Source organism: Phocoena sinus, chromosome 3 (assembly GCF_008692025.1).
Source record: "Phocoena sinus isolate mPhoSin1 chromosome 3, mPhoSin1.pri, whole genome shotgun sequence".
Classification (NCBI taxonomy): Eukaryota; Metazoa; Chordata; class Mammalia; order Artiodactyla; family Phocoenidae; genus Phocoena; species Phocoena sinus.
In genome coordinates this window covers 11,398,803-11,415,630 of record NC_045765.1, presented here as the reverse complement: position 1 = coordinate 11,415,630, position 16,828 = coordinate 11,398,803, and the positions used below count along the sequence as shown (strand labels likewise).

Genomic DNA, 16,828 nt, shown 5'->3' with positions numbered 1-16,828 from the left:
TCCCCTGAGGACGTTTCATGGGCCCCTGGCCCGTCCCAGTATCCCCCGGTGGTGCCCCAACCCTGTTCCTCCTCGGGACTTCCGGCAGCACCGTCCTCCTATGACTCAGGCAGGGACCCTGGAGGTGTCCTCCTCCACTCAGACCCTCTCCCCTGCGTGGCCTCCATCTGCTTGCTCCCTGACCAGCCCCTGCCTCTTCTCCACCCAGAAGGGCCATCAGCTCTTGGCCCTCCTCTGGTCAGGACCTTGCATAGCACCTCAGTTTCCTCCCTAGTGAAAGCTTGAGACCTGCGGGGCCCCCTAATTCCTGCTGCCCATGCCGACTCCTCTCCAGCCAACAGGCTTACCGCCGACCACCGTGGGGCCTTTGCACATGCCACCCCACCCACACAGCGCTCCTCCAGGCTCCTCACCCCGTTCCCTACGCAGACCGCCTCCCCTCCCCTCTGCAGGCCTTCCTGACTCCCTGCCCATGCCCCTGCCCATGCCCCCTCTCACACTGGGTTGCTTTTCTGCACTCACCGTGCTGCTGTTGAGTCACTATTTTGCTCTTTGGTCTGTCCCCTGGGCTGGGCCTTGATCTCCCACGCCCTTGATCTGACCCCTCTACCCACGTTGACTGTGGGAGGCGTGGGTTTGCGCCCAGGGAGGAGACAGGACGGGCCCCCAACAGCCTGGTGGTGGGACTGGCAGAAGGGGCCGTGGGGACTCACACGTGTCCCCACCTGTGTCCGGACTCGGCGGTCGGTGAGAGCACTGCCTCGCTGTGCTCTCCCTATGTCCTGGAGCCACAGCACAGGTCAGCGCTCAGCCCCCGTCCACAGGCCCACGGCACCTCCGCCCCGACCATGGTGGGTAGCGCCACGCAGGGTTTTCTGAGAATCACACACTCACATTCGTGTTTGCCACACTTCCTCTGACTGCCCCGGGGAGAAGCTGACTGTGAGGAATGGGCGGCAGCCCCTGGGCCAGGGCAGAGCCCCATTGGGAGCTTTGCAGAGAGATTTCAGGGTGAAATTGGCCAGCCTTGGAGCCAGGTTGATTCAGGGAGTGAAGGAGAGCAAGGAGCCTGGAGTCATTCCCGGCTTTGGTGCCGACCGGGCCAGGGCCAGGTGAGGGTGGTTGAGGGTGGTGCAGACGTTCCCTAGGTATTTAGGCGAGGAGATAGAGGCCAGAGTGGTGAAGAGGAGAGAGACATTCTGCCTCATGCCATTTAGGCTGTGTTCTTTTTCCCATGCACCTGGCCCCATGCCCGCTGAGGCTCAGCCATCGGGCAGAGGGTACTGGCCCTGGCCGTGTGCACCCACTCACCCACCCACACCTCCAGGGAAGGCCCAGAAGGCAAAACGAGCAGATTCAGGGGAGCCCCAGATCCGTGGCCCTCCCACCAGTGGGTGGGCAGCGTCCACAGATGCCCGTGCAAGGAAGGAAGTCAGAAGGTCGGCCCTGGGGCTGCTGGCCCTCGGGCAGAGAGTCGCTGTTTCCGGGCCCCCGTTTTTCTCCTCACGCCTTGGCAGCAGCCTCCAGGGCACCACCCCCTCCGCTGGAGGGCCCTTGGCAGCCCCCCAGCGCCCGCCCGGGAGCCTCGCACCTCCAGCCCGCGCCGAGTCTAAACAAGTACAGGAAAACACAACACATGTGAAAACCATAGATGCGGGAACGAGTGCAGACCCCGAGCGTGGGGCCCAGACCCCAGCCTGCCTGGCTCAGAGCTTCGGCCCGGTAATGTCTGGCATGTGTTCGGTTGTTTGCGAACCTGCCGCGCTCCAGCAGCTCGCCTGGCGGGGGCCTCACTCTCCGGGTGTGTTTTAAATCAAGCAGAGCCACCGGCCCCTGGCACACATGGAGATCGCCCCCCACACCACCCGGCCCACCCTGCAGTCAGGACGGGAGCCGGTGGAGGAGGAGGGCGGAGGCCTCCGCCGCCAGGGAGACAGTGGCCCCTCTCATCTCCTTCCAAGTTTGCCAAAGTCGTTTCCCTGGCTGCATGCCGGAAGCGGGAAGTGGGCAGGCTGAGGTCCTCCTTCCCTGCACAGCTCCGTGGCCAGCTAGCCCCGTGCACAGGGCTTCCATTGCCACTGGGGCGGGCTCCTGCCACCTGGGCTGCCCTCCCCTGGCAGCTGTCCCTGCCCACGCTAGGCTTCCCTTCCAGCTGGCCCCACTTCTTTTCCTAAAGTTGATCCAGGTTGTCAAAGGGAACTCAACAGCAAGGCATCCCTCGGCCCTCCCTCCCGGCCCAACTGGTGTCTCAGGGGGTGGTGGCTGCCCCACGTGAGGCCAGGAGCTCACGTTACAGCCTAGCAGAGGATTAAAAACTCCCTTGTCTTCAGGACAGACGTCAGAGGCGGCAGCTGAAGGGCCAAATCCAGCCCCCCCGGTGTATTTTGGCTTTCTTACACGATTGTGTGTGTGATGCTTTGAATCGACATTCAAATATGCACGTAAAAACCTGGATTTCCAGCTTCTCTTGAAGAGTCAGGCCCAGCAATGGTGGGTCGAGGTCGTGTGCCTCAAGCTGGGCTAGAGCACTCCAGTTTGCTGCGGGCCCCTCCCGTCCCCGTCGCCCCTCTGTCCCCGCCACTCTTGGCGTCTGCCCCCGCTGCTTACCGAGCCCCGACATCTGCTCCCGACGTGCACGTTGAGCGTTCCTCGGCCCGCTGGACCCATGAAGCGTCAGATGCTCAGAGAAGACGAGGGAGCAGTGCAGGGTCCCGACTCCCAGTGTGCTCTCAGCAGGCGTCTTCCGGACTCCTCCTGACTAGGCCTCTGTCGATGGCTCCCTTGACGTCGCTGTGTTTGCAGCAGCCTGATTCTGGGCCCAAGGTCTGTGCAGAAACTGGCCCCCGGGGGCTCCGCTACAGGAGCTGTCGACGGTGCCAGGCCCCCCCAGCAGTGCTCAGCCGAGTGGAGCGGCCAGGGCATCCGAGGGGAAGTGCAGGCGTGACCGGGCTCGCCTTGCACAGATGACACAGCCCCAGCGAACAGCTGCCTGGGGTAGAGGGAAGGCTGCCCGTCATCTCCCCTCAGTGTATGCTGGGTGCGTTCTTGCCGGCCCTGGAACCTGCCACCTCACCCGCTGGAACCAGGTTGATCCGGTGCCCTCCGCGGGGTGGGCCCAGCTCCCCCAGTGAGTCAGGCACCTTCACCTGGCCTTGACTGCTGGCCAGATTCTCTCGGAGCCTGCTCACGACCTCCTTAGGGCCTCGCGGTGAACTGGAGAGGACAAAGAAACTTGAGTCTGGGGTGATCAGGCCAGGCCCCCAGGGCTCCCCTCCTGCCCCCAGCATCAGGGGGCCCATTGCTTCCCTGGCACAGTGCCCCAGGATCATCTGGCAGGCCCCAACACACTGAACTTGACCTCACTTAGCTCCTTCACAGCAGATACATCCAGGGATCAGATTGCTGGGGGAGGGGGCCAGGGTGAGGGAAGGGGTGACTTGGAGCACCCCCGCCCCCAGCAAAAGCTCCATCAGGAAGAAGATAAAATAACTGAGTTTCTTGCTCCGGTATCCTGATGGGGTTGGTGCTGCAGCATGGGGAGTGCATGAGGTGGGAGGAGAAGGTTGTGGGTGCGTGTTGTGGGGGGAAGGGCTGCTAGATACAGAGGTCAGGGGCCAAGAGGAGATCTGGCCAATGGAGCAGTTATGGGAAGGGGCACGTTCACGGAATGGGGGTGAGGAGAACGATGAGGCTCAAGAAGAAACCGCAGCATCAGGCAGCACCGATTTGGTTGGAGCTAACCAAAACCCAAGGCATTTTAGGGAAAAAAAAAAAAAAAAAAAAAAAAAAAGGAGGGGGACTGTCTCTGAAACCAGGGAAGTGCCAGCATGGCTGGATCTGGGGCTCAGGTGCTATCTCTGCCCCTCATTTCCCTTGTGGTTACCAGGATGCCTCCTCACACAATTCCGGACCTCCCTTCCCGGAGTTCCATCAAAAGCCCCCGGGCAGGGTCTCATTTGGCCAGCCTAGTCACATGTCCATCTGGGGGCCAATCATGCGGTAGCCCAGAGGTGGGGAAGCGCTGATTGGCAGGGCCTGCGGGACACGCCCCTCCTGGAGGGATGGCAGGATCTGTGGGGAGAGTGTTGGTCAGCGCTGGAGGTGGGAGCCCGTGCAGAGCTGGGGGACCCTGGGGTCGGGGTATCGGGACCTCAGAGGGGGCATCCCGGGTTTGGTGATCAGGATGTGCCCACTGGCGTCTGTCTGAGCGATTGGACTGTCCTCAGCAATGACCCTGGGTGTGTGAGCGCCCCCTGCCATGATCCCAGTGGCTGGCATCATGCCCACCCTCCCTTCCTTTCAGGGATGAGCACACCTGGCTCCTCGCCGCAGCACCGCCCGGCCGGCGTCAGCCCGCTGTCCCTGAGCACGGAGGCAAGGCGGCAGCAGGCCCAGCAGGTGTCGCCCACTCTCTCCCCACTGTCACCCATCACTCAGGTGCGAGGGCTCAGTGGGGCGGGGGAGGTGGGGCCCGGCTCTGCCTCTCTGGGAGGCCTCACGCTCCTTCCAGGGAGCAGAATCCTGAAAATCTTGCCAACATTTTTTTTGCTTTTTGTTGTCAAATTTTCAAACACGCGGGGAATGCAGAAATCAGTGGCCTGGATTCCCCTGTGCGCATCATGGCTGTTAGCTTGTGCCCGTGTGACTGGGCATTCTTTATTATGCTGTTCTCTTCTTTAAGATCTAGTTGCAATTTCCCAAAATAAAATGTTCAGAGGTTCCCCCCCCCCACCAATTTACCATGTTTGCTTTGTCTGCTTCTTTGGTAGTTTTGTGTGTGTGTGGGAGTTGGTCCGTTTCATCAGAGTTATCCCACGTGCCAGCACACAGTGGTTCGTAGTATTCTCATAGTCCTTTTTATTTCCGAGAAGTGGTTAGTAACGTCGCCCCTTTCGTTTCCGATTTCCATAATTGGAACCTTCTCTTTTTTAGTCAATCCAGGCTCGTAGAACGAGTTAGGAAGTGTTCCCTCCTCTTCTATTTTGTTGAAAAGTTGGAGAAGCATTGGTATTAATTCTTCTTTGAACATTTGGTAGAATTCAGTGAAGGTGCTGCGGTCTTGGCAGATCTTCACTGGAAAGTTTTTGGTGGCTGATCCCACCTCCTTACTCAATATCGGTCCTACTCAGACGTCCTTTTCCTTCTTGGGTCCGTTTCGGTAGTTTGTGTGTTCTGAGGAATTTGTCCACTTTGTCTGCTTTTCAGTCCCTAATAGATAATATTGTTTCTTCCGTTTTTAACATGACCTCGATGGTCTTATCCACCCACAACGAAATTAACAGTAGTTCTATACCTTCCGATGCCCGGCCTGGTCTCGGCTGTCCACAGTGTCTCTTGTCTCTTGTACGGTTCTTGTTCAGATCAGGATCCAAACAGAGCCATGCGTGGCTCCTAGTTGCTGTGTCTTTAGTCTCTTCATCCGTGGCCCCAGCCTCTTCTCCCCTCCCCGCCACGCCCCACCCCTGAGGCCTGCCTTCCCTTTCCGGAAACTGCCTTCCGGCCACTCCTTTCCTGCGTTCTGCTAAGTGTTTACATCCTGTAGCTCCTGGGCATATCCAGCCTCCCTCAGAGGGCAGGAGCCCATGCCTGCCTGCCTGCCTGAGGAACTGTCCGCTCAGACTCGTGAGCCTGGAAAACTTGCCTCTGGTTATTTTCCTCTTTCCAACTCTAAGAGGGGCCCGAGCTGGTCATTGCCGAGTGACCGCACGGGAGCCTCCGTCAGCCCCACCGTCTCCAGCCTCCCCTTGGTGCCCAGGCTGCAGGGTGGCGGGAGGGGGTTCCTTCTCCCGGCAGGACCCCACAGGGGCTAGGTGCTGGATCCCCGCTGGGCTACCAGAGTGTGGTGCCCTGTGCCTGCCCACAGTGGGGAAACGCCAGCTCAGAGAGGCGGGGGATGGGGGCGGAGCATCCTGAGTGGAAGGGCGTGCAGCGAGGAAGGCTCACTGGGGGCAGGCCTGCTGAGCTTCAGCCCAGTCCTCCGTGGGCCTTGGGGGAAGCCCGCTTCGCTTCCCTGGTCCAGGGTCTGGACATCCCTCTGTTCATCTCTCACTTCAGTGTCAATCACGCCAGGCCGTGGGGGTCCCCTGGGGGCCAGGTGTTCACAGCCCGCTCGGCCCACTCCTTTGAGCATGTGTCCCACCTGATGCCCTCCTCTCCATTCAGGCCGTGGCCATGGATGCCCTGTCTCTGGAGCAGCAGCTGCCCTACGCCTTCTTCACCCAGGCGGGCTCTCAGCAGCCGCCGCCGCCTCAGCCTCAGCCCCCGCCCCCGCCACCGCCTGCGTCCCAGCAGCAGCCGCCCCCGCCGCCCCCGCAGGTGCCTGTCGGCCTCCCCCAGGGCGGCTCCCTGATGCCGAGCGCCAGCCTGACTCGGGGGCCCCAACTGCCCCCGCTTGCGGTCACGGTACCATCCTCTCTCCCCCAGTCCCCCCCAGAGAACTCGGGCCAGCCGCCGATGGGGATCGACACTGCCTCGGTAAGCCCGGGGCGGGGCCTGACGGGGGCGGGGGGGCTGGGGGTGGGGCTTGTGCAGGAGGAGCCCAGGGGCTGTGGGAGACCCCCATCAGACCTGCAGGAGGAGTGTCAGGGTGCCTGGCTTTATCTGCAGCCACCTTGAGGCTCCACTTTGAGGCCAACTTGGCCAGGGGTTGGGGCTGAGGCAAACACTGCCTGGGGCTGGGAGCTCAGTGGGGTATTCTCCCTGGAATCCTCAAGCCAAGTTTGTCACCCCGGTATAGATGGGGAAACTGAGGCACAAGCAGGGGTCAGGTGCCCCAGACTTCACCCAGGGCGGGCCACCCCACGTCTGGCTGCCGAGCCCTCCCCCATAGCCCCGATTGCCCCCCTCAGCCCTGCCCACCCAAGACAGGGCTTCCTCGGGGGCAGGGAGAACACGGAGCTCTCAGGGCCTCGGGAATGGACTTCTGAGAGCCAGAGGGCTGGAGATGAACTTGGAGGAGAAGAAGGGATGAAGCCAGTTCTGTGATTCATACAGCACAGTGCCCTGGGCTGGGGGCCTGCCGCTCAGACAATGGGACCCCCTTGCCTGGGGCCAGGCTTGGGGTAACAAGTGCTAGGTTTTGACCCCTGCACCCCAAACCTTCCTGCTTGTTCAGACTTTCACCCAGGTTGCCCTGATGGGAAGGGAGTGGTCACAGCTACCTTTGACCACATCCAGAGGAACAGGGACCCACGTTTGGGGCCCAGCCAGCCCTCTCCACTCACTTGGCCCATGGCTGCCAGCCCCAGGATAAATGTCATCAGAACACCATGTGCTCTGTGAAGAACAGGCCCCCCCTGGGTTGGCCAGGGTGGGCAGGTAACCCAACAGGTAGAAACCCACATTTCCAGGCCGCTCTGATCCCTCAGAGGGCAGACCTCAGGGGTCCCCTTGGACGGGACTGCACCCAAGCCTTGCCTTGGGCAGAAACACAGCAGGTATGGAGGTGGCTCTGACAGTGGGGCTGCCTGGGGCACCCAGTTCCATGACGCCCTGCCATGGCAGTGCCTCTCTGTGGACCTGGGGGGACATAGGAGACGTGGGCTATCCAGGCCAGGCTCTCGGGTCAGGGCGCTGTTGTCGGGCAACCCCCTCCCCTCCCGTGGGAGGGGTGGCTCCCTCAGGGCTCAGGTTCCAGTGGCCTCCTCTGTGAGTTTCTGTAGATCCACCCAAGCGAGGAGAATGTCCCTCTGGTCATTTTCCTCTCTCCAACCCGAAGAAGGCCTGAGCTGGTCATTGCCAAGTGACCACGCTGATGTCTCTGACACCCACACCCTCCTGCATGAGCCCCCTGCCCCATCTGGGCTCAACCGCCATCCCAAACTGCTCAGAACAGGCCGCTGAGGAAATGAAGGAGACATAGCACTTAAGGAGCCCTGGGCCGGCCGGCTGGGTCTTACTGAACAAGCTCAGAGAGGTCAGGCAGCTTGCCCAGAGGCACACAGCAGGGCCTCACTGGTTAGGACCAGAGCAGGGTCTAAATCCAGGTCCTGGCCGAGCTCGTCCTGCCCCCCAGGAGTCTGATAAGAAGCCAAGACCCTTTGTCATTCGAGTGAGGAGGTGGCCGTCCTTTGGAAGTCTGTGGGCGGACTTGTCCCAGGCAATACCAGTGGTAGTGACTACCCGGCGCCAGGAGCCCTGCAGTGTGCCCCAGGTGGCCTTGGCTGTCAGCCTGAGGGCATCTGACCGGCCCTGGCCTTCCCTGCCCTTGCGGGTGTGCGTGTTCACACGTGTGCGTCTGTGTGCACACGTACGTGGGTGTGGTGTGCGTTCGTGTGAGTGCTCTAAAACCTGCTGAGTAGAACTGATCCCTCCGCCCCTCCCCAGCCCCCCAGGGCGATTCTGTGAGGCTGGGTTCCGGGCTCTCTGACAGAATGCCCCCACCCTTCCCAGAGTTGGGTTTGGAGTTAGGGCCCCTTGAGGCCCTGGGCTCAGGTGCCCTCCTGCAGGTGCCCTGGGTATTCAGCTCACCTGAGGGATGGGGGCCCTGCCGGGGGTGTCAGCAGCGAACAGCCAGTCCCGGGAAGCCAGGCCCGGGGCCCCGCGAGCATCCTGACCTGTCTGTCGTCACAGGCGCCGGCTCTGCAGCAGTACCGTACTAGTGCTGGCTCCCCAGCCAACCAGTCTCCCACCTCACCCGTCTCCAATCAAGGCTTCTCCCCCGGGAGCTCCCCGCAAGTAAGGGACGCCGCCTCCCCTCCCCGGCCTCCCCCACGTGTCCCCCATCCACCTGTCTGTCCGCCGTCTGTGCCTCCCGTCTCACTCCACCCCATCTTGTTCGCTCCACCGGGGTGGGGACCGGTGAGGGGTAGCCACCCTGGGCAGTGGCCAAGGAGAAGGCACCCTCTCCCGGAGCTGTCACATTCCCTCGGCGCCTCTGTGGTCCACGCCAAGCCCCAAGTGGGGTTGGCGGGCTCCCCATTCGCATCGGTGACGTTGGTGTCGCCTTCGCCCCAGCTCTTCACCCCGTGGCTGGGATGCCGAGCCCAGTGTGCGGCTCAGAGCAGGCATCGAGCAGCCCGTGCACCCGTCCCCACCCATGTCTGCCCGCCCTGAGGCCTCCTGCTTCCAGGCTTCTGGAGGTGGAGGCGTGCTCCCCCTGCGTCAGGGTGCAGCTGAGGTGACGGCCAGCGTGTGATGGGGGCTCTGACTCTTCAGCCCCCTCTGCCCCTTAGGATGGCGTGTCTCTCGCCTTCAGACCCCCAGCACAGGAAGCAGCCCCTCCAGTGTCTTCGTCCTCTTCCCACAGATGAGACTGAGGCTTGCCCCAGGCGACAGGCAGGGCTAGATCATGTCTATCAGACTCAGGTTTTCCCTCCATACCAGGCACCACAGGACCCCGATCTCTGACACAGACACACACACACACCCCTTCCAGGTTCCTCAGAATCCCTCTTGGCTCTGCTCCATCCATGGGTGCATTCTGTCTCGAACCTTCCATCAGGGGAGAAGGGGTTCCTGCAAAACTGACATCCAGGCCCCAGACTTCTTGCTGTAGCAGCAGAGCCTCCCCAGGACCCCACCACCCCATCCCCAGGCTGAGAAACCTCAGGAGCTGCCGCAGTGCCCAAGACCCTGAAGTCTCCTTCTCAGCCAGGGGAAGATAGGGCCTCACTTCCTGGGTAGAGCAGGGGGAGGAGCTGTTCCTCCAGGCAGGACGTGGGCTCCCTTGTCCCCGGCGACATGCCCCGCTGTCCATCTCCCAGGCTCGCAGCAACGCACCCCGAGCCAGGCCCTGTGTGTCAGGACAGTAGACCTAGTCCTCAGGGGACCTGAGGCTGTTCTCATGGCTCACTGATACAGGAGGGGCGCTCCCTCCGCCACCCACGGCAGCCAGGGGTCCCGCTGGGACTGTTGGCGTGCAGCCCCCCACTCCGCAGAAGGCAGGGAAGGTGCAGTGAGCTCGGGGCCGGCCGGGGGTCAGCCTGGTTGTCTGCATGCTCTCCGTCCATCCCTGTCGGCTCTGAGCTCTCGCGGCTGGTCTCGTCACGTGGTGCCGAGGGGACGCGGGAGTGGGAGAAGTTGGTCCAGGCAGGGGAAGCGATAGGGGGCGCCTGCCCGAAGTGGGCAGCCCTGCCTGGGGCTGGTGTACGTGAGGCAGGACAGGAATTTAAGGGTGGAGCAGATCGCTCTCAGGAGAGGTTCTCCTGCACCAAAGTGGGCCATTCTGAGCGGAAAGCATGTCGCTGTCTCATCAAGCCCGTGTCTGTGTGTCGGTTTGTCCGTCCGTCAATTGGGCACTGGCCAGGGAGGCAGGCTGCTCACTCAGATGTGAGGACGGGGCCGGCAGGCTGTCTGGCCCCAACCAGGGGCTCGCTTGGGGGCAAACCATGGTTTCCCACTGCAGCTGGATCTCTGGGGACATACTCATCAGCCCCATGGGCCTGGGTCACCCCACGCCTCCCCGGCCCAGCCAGCATCTCCCCTGGACGCACGAGGCAGCCGCCTTGCCCCACTTGGCCCCAAGCGGATGTCGCGTGTGTCCGGCTGCACCCTGAAGCTTAGGCAGCTAGAATTGGCTCCTTTGTGCTGCCCCCTCCAGCCCCAGCCCTTCCATTCTGGGCAGACCTTTCTGGCAAACCCTCATGGTAGCTTCACAAGAGAAACCATATCTGGGGTCTCCTGTGTGTGCCGGACCTCTCTGGGGTCAAGGCCATGGGGACAGGGTCAGGTGCCCCAGAACAGCTTGCCCCCGGCCTCAGCCAAGGCCATCATCTGCCCCCTTCACAGGTAAACCCAGCAACCTCACAGCCCCCTTTTCCAAACCTGAAGCTGGCGATTTTTAGGGCAAATGTGGCCTTTTTGCCACATTGTCTTTTTTGCTTCTTACTCCTTTCGCATTTTTAACTCTTTCCTGGTGTTTGAATGGAATGTGCATCCCCAGGAGCCACCGCACCAGCCGGAGTGACTGTCCCTTTCTGCGGTCAGTCCACTGAACACCCGGAGCGGCTGGGGGCTTTGTGGCCAACTCCTCTCTGGGATGGAGGCCTGAGAGTCAAGCTTTGGCAGTTGTCAGAGAACGCGGGGGCCTTTCTAGAATAGAGAGCTCAAAGCGGGGGGGTCCAGGGCCTGTGGTCCGTGAAGACTCTGACCTGGAAACGGCCGCAGGGGAGCGACTTCTGCAGGGCCACCCTGTTCTACAGAGGAGGAAACAGGCCAGAGCTCCCAGCCTCGGGGACGCCGAGGGCCCTGGGCGGGGCATCTGTTTCCCCAGGTCTGTTGCCTCCGGTGTGACTTGGCGACACACACGGCCATCCCTTTCCTCCCTTCCACATCCCGCCAGACTCTGTCCTGCCATCTCCCTGGCAGCATCTTGAGAATGGGCGGGAGCTCCACAGTCCTATTCTTGGCATCTCCACTGCCTCAGAGGATCCCCAGCCCCCTGCTCCTCTCCCAGGGGCAGCCCCCATCCCTCTGCCCCAGCTGGCATTGGGCAAACAGGAGTGGGACTGCCTGCCATCCCCCAGGCCCCAGGGCCTCACGGGCAGGCAGGCAGCCGCGGCTGGACAGGTGGGCAGGGGCTTTCCGTGTACCTGTCCCGTGCTCACTCTGTGCACCCTTCCTGCCCACGTGTGTGTGGCCGGCTGCCTGCCCCGCGTCTCCCATGTCTGACAAGGTACGCATCCCACCCTGAACACCCAGAGTATCTCCCGCCTTGCCCCACTCACACACTTTCCTCTGGGGCCTGTCAGGTGGGGTTTCCGGTGTGGCCCCTCGTCTTCCATCTGACGACAGCGGGTTCACCCACACCTGAGCTTAAGGGGAGGAGATGGGATGGCACTTTGGGAGAAGTTGGGCGGCAGAGGCCCCCTCCCCAGGAGCAGGTGGTGGAAAGGAGCAATCGTCCCGAGAGTAGGGGTGCACCCCTCCACCCCAGTGGGTGTGGGCTATCCCAGGAGCCCTGAGATAGACGTCATCAGCCTCTCATGTCCTGAGCATCTTCCAGGAAGTTCCAGAGGCCTCCCTCCTCTCCCAGCCCAGGCCGGTGGTGAGGTCCTGGGAGAAGGGTATGGGTGCAGCCAGCCTGTGGGAGCACCGCCCCCCCACCCACGCCACAGCAGCCTCACCCCCTGCCTGGTTTTGGGAACTCTGACGACAGTGGGCCTCTCTTCTGTCTGCAGCACTCCTCCGCCCTGGGCGGCGTGTTTGGGGACTCATACTACGAGCAGCAGATGGCGGCCAGGCAGGCCAATGCTCTGTCCCACCAGGTGAGCAGGCACCCGCCGCAGACGCTCGCCAGGCCCCGCCCGCTCCTCTGTGTGAGCTGCTCAGCCTCTCCAGTCTCCGGACTGCAGAGACCCAGGCCCTGGAGGGGGTGGCTTGGCTTGGCCTCTGCTGGCGTTTGCACCCTGCCCGCAGAACGAGGCCGCCAGCGGAGGGGGGAGGAAGGGTAGGCGGTGAACGCTGGTAGGGACGGGCAGTGGCTGTTACAGCGGTGCCTCGGTGTGGGCCGTGCACGTGGGTTTGCCGGGAGGTTGCAGTGGCTTTGCGTGAAGGCCGGGATTGGGGGCGTGTGGGCACGGGAAGGGTTGGCTGCAGCCTGGAGCTGTTCACTCACTCACTTATCCATCCATCCATCCATCCATCCATCCATCCATCCAGCAAGCTCTGAGGGGGCCGTGTGCCGGCAGGCCCAGGCAGGTTCGGAGATGGGGAGACCCCAAGGCAGAGGGACTCATGCTTGGCAGCCCCAAGTGTACCTTGGCACGGGTGCTGGCCGTCCTGTAGGGGAGGAGGTGCTGGCGGTTGCAGGCAGGCCGGCCAGCCAACCACGGCCGGGGCCCCAGGGTGGCCAGCTCGGGGGGCTGGCCTCACACCTGTATGCTTCCTGTCCCAGCTGGAGCAGTTCAACATGATAGAGAATGCCATCAGCTCCAGCAGCCTGTACAGCCCGGGCTCGACACTCAACTACTCACAGGCGGCCATGATGGGCCTCACGGGCAGCCACGGGAGCCTGCCGGACACACAGCAGCTCAGCTTCCCCAGCCACGGCAGCATCCCCAATATCATCCTCACAGGTGAGAGGCCGGGGGAGATGGAGTCCCTGCCCTGCGGGGTGAGGCGCGACGGGGCTGAGGTGTCCCTGCCCAAGGAGGCCAGAACCCACTGACCTCGGCTCACTGCTGGGCTTACAGGACACAGGCTGGGGAGACGCACACTGGACCCTGGACCAGGTGTCCGGTGTCCCAGGCTCAAGGGTGAGAACAGGATGAAACCGGTCTCTCACCTAGCCCTTCACCTCCTGCCCAGTCCCCTGAACCCCAACATGCCGGGGATGCATGTGACTGTGGGGTGGGCCCTGCCTGCTGGGGCCTGTCCCGTGCAGCTGACAGACACGTCAGAGCTCGCGCATGCCGCGTCGGGCCGCCCCGAGCGGCCTGAGCACAGTGCCCAGGCACCCAGGCTTGCGCACGCTCATGTTGAGTGAGTCTTCTCCCAGCAGAGCTCAGACGCTGCAGTCCCCCACCCCCACCCCTCGTCATGCCCCTGAAGGTTCTAGGTTTTATCAAAGACGGAGGCGGTTTCCTCATAAGCCAGGGCTGTCGGGGAATTGAGGGTGAGACCCTCTCAGCAGTCCCCACTGACATCTCTAGGATGGAAGGGGTTCCTGCCCAGAGCTCCCCACAGCCGGAGTGCAGACCCAGTGCCTCCTCCCCGCCCCAAGGGTCTGCAGGAGATGCTCTGGTTGTAGAAGCCTTGGCCTTGGAGGTTGTGTGAGAAGGATCAGGCCTCTGTGATTGTCCAACAGCCCAGGAAGAACGAAACTTTCATATATGTTTCCCAGATTGGGAAACTGAGGCCCGGGATCTCACCACAAGTAGAGGAAGGAGCCCAGGTGTGAACCTGGGTCTCTGCAGGGAAACCCGGGCTTCCCTCCAACCCACAGGGAGGCCCCTGATGCACATGGAGCAGACTGCCTGGCAGAACCTGGCAGAGACTGAGAGGCCCCTGCTCCCTCCAGGTCACACTGAAGTCTGTGTCGCAGCCCTCATCCCAGGGCTTTCCGGCCCTGGTCCCCCGACGTCTGGGTTGGGACTGTCCTGTGTGCTATGGGGTGTTGAGCAGCATCCCTGGCCTCCACCCACCTGATACCAGTAGCATTCCCTCCAGTCGTGACAACTAAAAATGTCCCCAGACATCGCAAATGTCCTTTGGGGAACACACTACTCAGGTGAGCTCCCTGGTATGGCCTGAGAATTGATGGGAGCCATGGAGGCGCAGAGTCGGGGTGCGGGGAGTCAGGGCCAAGCTGAGCCTTTTGTGTGTACCCCCCACCCCCAGTGACAGGAGAGTCCCCTCCCAGCCTCTCTAAAGAACTGACCAGCACGCTGGCCGGGGTCGGTGACGTCAGCTTCGATTCTGACAACCAGTTCCCCTTGGACGAACTCAAGATTGACCCCCTGACCCTGGACGGACTGCACATGCTCAATGACCCAGACATGGTCCTGGCCGACCCGGCCACCGAGGACACCTTCCGGATGGACCGTCTGTGAGCCGCACGCCCGGCACACGGCCGCCCAGCCCCTGGCTCCGTCACCCCACCGGTCAGTGGTCCCCACGGCGTCTCCCCAAGCCTGGGGACGGTGGCGCTCCGTCCCTCGCAAACGGCCGAGCTTGTGATTCTGAGCTTGCAATGCCGCCAAGCGCCCCAGCCCACCCGCCCGCCCACCCCGGTTGTGCACCTCCCGCGTGAGGCCGCGTGTCGTCGCACCCGCGGACCCTCCCTCCCTGCTCTCTCGTCCCCCTGTAAGATGCGGAAAGCGTGCTGGGCAGGGCCGCCGGCCTCGGGGGGGCGCCGTGCTCTGCGACGGTGGTGGGATGAGGTGCATCTTGCGACTGTTGTCCAGCTCTCACTGCCTTCCTTTGTCCCCGGTCCCCCCACCCGCCCGCGCCCCCAGCCCTTGGTTAGGTAGCGAGCCAGCCCCACCCCGCCGAAAGGAGAAGGCGCCGGGGGCGGGGGGTGGGCGGACATGAAGCGGAAATAAACACTATTTGGACTGCCGTCTTTTATATTTCTGAGCACACACAGAACACTAGACTCCATCCCACGGAGGTGGGATGGCGAACATGTGAACGGAGCATGCGAAGCAGCTACATCTCCCCCGGGGGCCAGTAGGGAAGCCCATGCCCCCGCCTCGCCACCCCCAGCTGGGCCCCTCGGTGGCCACCTTTGCTGTGAAATCCCCACCCAGGCCTGTCGGGGATGCACGTGGAGGCGGGGATTATTTCTAGGGGGTTTTGCGACTTGTTTCCTCTTTCTTTCTCTGTACCGTGGTCACTGTTACTATTATTTAAAGAATGGCCGGGGGTGGGGGGGTGCGGGTGGAGGCGGCCGGGGCATTTTTTTGGTTTGTTTCTTTCGGTTTGTATTTACGTTTTGGTTGTAGATGAATAACTGACTCCTTCAAGCCAACACTTGCCTGAGAGCATGTTTTTATTCTAGAAATCCAGCGTTATAATATTTGTAAGCTAACTGGAAGTGGTCTGCTGCCTGCCCGGGTCTGAGCTGCACCTCCGGCCTTTTTACTTTTGCTCCGTTATCCCAAAACAGAAGGACATGAGGTTGGGCTGGGCTCGCTGGCCTGGGTGGGCACTCTGGCAGAAGCTGGCAGCAGCGGCCAGAGGGGCCTCTGCTCTGATCCCTAACGGACTTCTGGGAAGGAGCCCCGGCTTCCATCAGGGGTCTTGTGAAGACCCAGCTCTGCCCGGCCTTCCCAAAGGTGCCAGCCAGTCCTCAGGGCAGGCCTGTCCTAGACCCCGTGGCTGGCGGCAGCAGCCGCGGCCCCTCTGTTCTGAGATGCCCCAGAGACGAGCCTGTCCTCAGCACCCCCATCCCGAGGTCCAGCCGACATTCATCCCCTCCCACCATCCCGCCATCTCTTTCGTAGCCCTTCCTGGGAGGGCTGGATTTGGAGGCAAAGAGCAGTGTGCAGCTGGCTTTGTGTTCTGTCAGTTGCGTTGGAATAGGAACGTCTGTTTCATTCCCTCCGACATCGCATCTCGAGTTCTTACTCGCTCCTCCGCCTGCCAGCAGGGCTGGCACCTCCTGCCTGGTGCGTTTCCGCCTCCGTCGGCGTCTTGGGAGCGCCCGCCTCTATCTGTGGGAGCCAGATTTGATCCTAGCGACCATCCCTCTCTCTCGTTCCCTGGCCGGGCTCTTAGCACGTGGCCAAGTGGCCGCGTGGCCCCACAGACGGGAAGCCCCCTGTCCTCGGTCACTTGGCCTCCGCCGCTGTTGTCTGGACTGGAGTTAGGTTTAGTGTCAGTCCATCCAGGTCAAGTGCCCGTCTTCTTTCCAGGGCTGGGGGCAAAGAGTTGAGGACTCTTTCTTTTTTTAAAGAAAAACTACATGTATGTACATAGAAGGGTTTGATTACCATTAGACTTGTATGTAGAACTTTTTTTAAAAAATGGCCTTAATAAAATTACAAGCAACCTTCCTGGATGCAATTTTCAAACAAGGAGTTGGGGACCCCGTGAGGGAGCCCCGTCAGCCCACATTTCCCATCTGCCCAGCAGTGGGTTCTTGGTGCAGATGGGCAGGGAAGGAGGGACTGTCCAGCCCCATGGCCCGTTTCTAGCATCCCTAGGCCAGGAGCACAGGTGACACTGTGTTAACACGGCAGCCTCAGCCCACGAGGGGCGTAGGTGCAGAGCTTTCCCAGGGAGGGGATCCAGCCAGGAGCCAGCGGGCAGGCGTCCTCAAAGGGTTCACTGCCTCTTCCTGGGCCTGGGCAGGCCTCTGGGGGTCTACAACAGGGGATTTGGGTTTTTTTCTTAAATATCATTTCTCTACTAAATATTGAATATGAGTTGCCAAGACTTTTAG

General features: G+C 61.8%; 1 protein-coding gene across 9 annotated transcripts in view; it reads left to right on the top strand.

Annotated features, from left to right (window-relative positions):
- The window catches only part of CRTC1 (CREB regulated transcription coactivator 1), a 74,969-nt gene extending 59,670 nt beyond the window's left edge, over positions 1–15,299 (top strand). For 3 of the 9 annotated variants that reach the window (XM_032628283.1, XM_032628282.1, XM_032628281.1), the window contains 6 exons: positions 4,304–4,437; positions 6,163–6,474; positions 8,572–8,676; positions 12,120–12,206; positions 12,836–13,016; positions 14,281–15,299. In XM_032628283.1, coding sequence (XP_032484174.1) covers positions 4,304–4,437; positions 6,163–6,474; positions 8,572–8,676; positions 12,120–12,206; positions 12,836–13,016; positions 14,281–14,492 — 1,031 coding nt within the window. In that variant the 3' untranslated portion in view covers positions 14,493–15,299. Of the gene's footprint in view, positions 1–4,303; positions 4,438–6,162; positions 6,475–8,571; positions 8,677–12,119; positions 12,207–12,835; positions 13,017–13,960; positions 14,171–14,280 lie in introns of all 9 variants that reach the window. The other 6 variants (XM_032628286.1, XM_032628285.1, XR_004349359.1 and 3 more) reach the window with 5 other exon arrangements.
- The last annotated feature ends 1,529 nt before the right edge of the window (positions 15,300–16,828 follow it).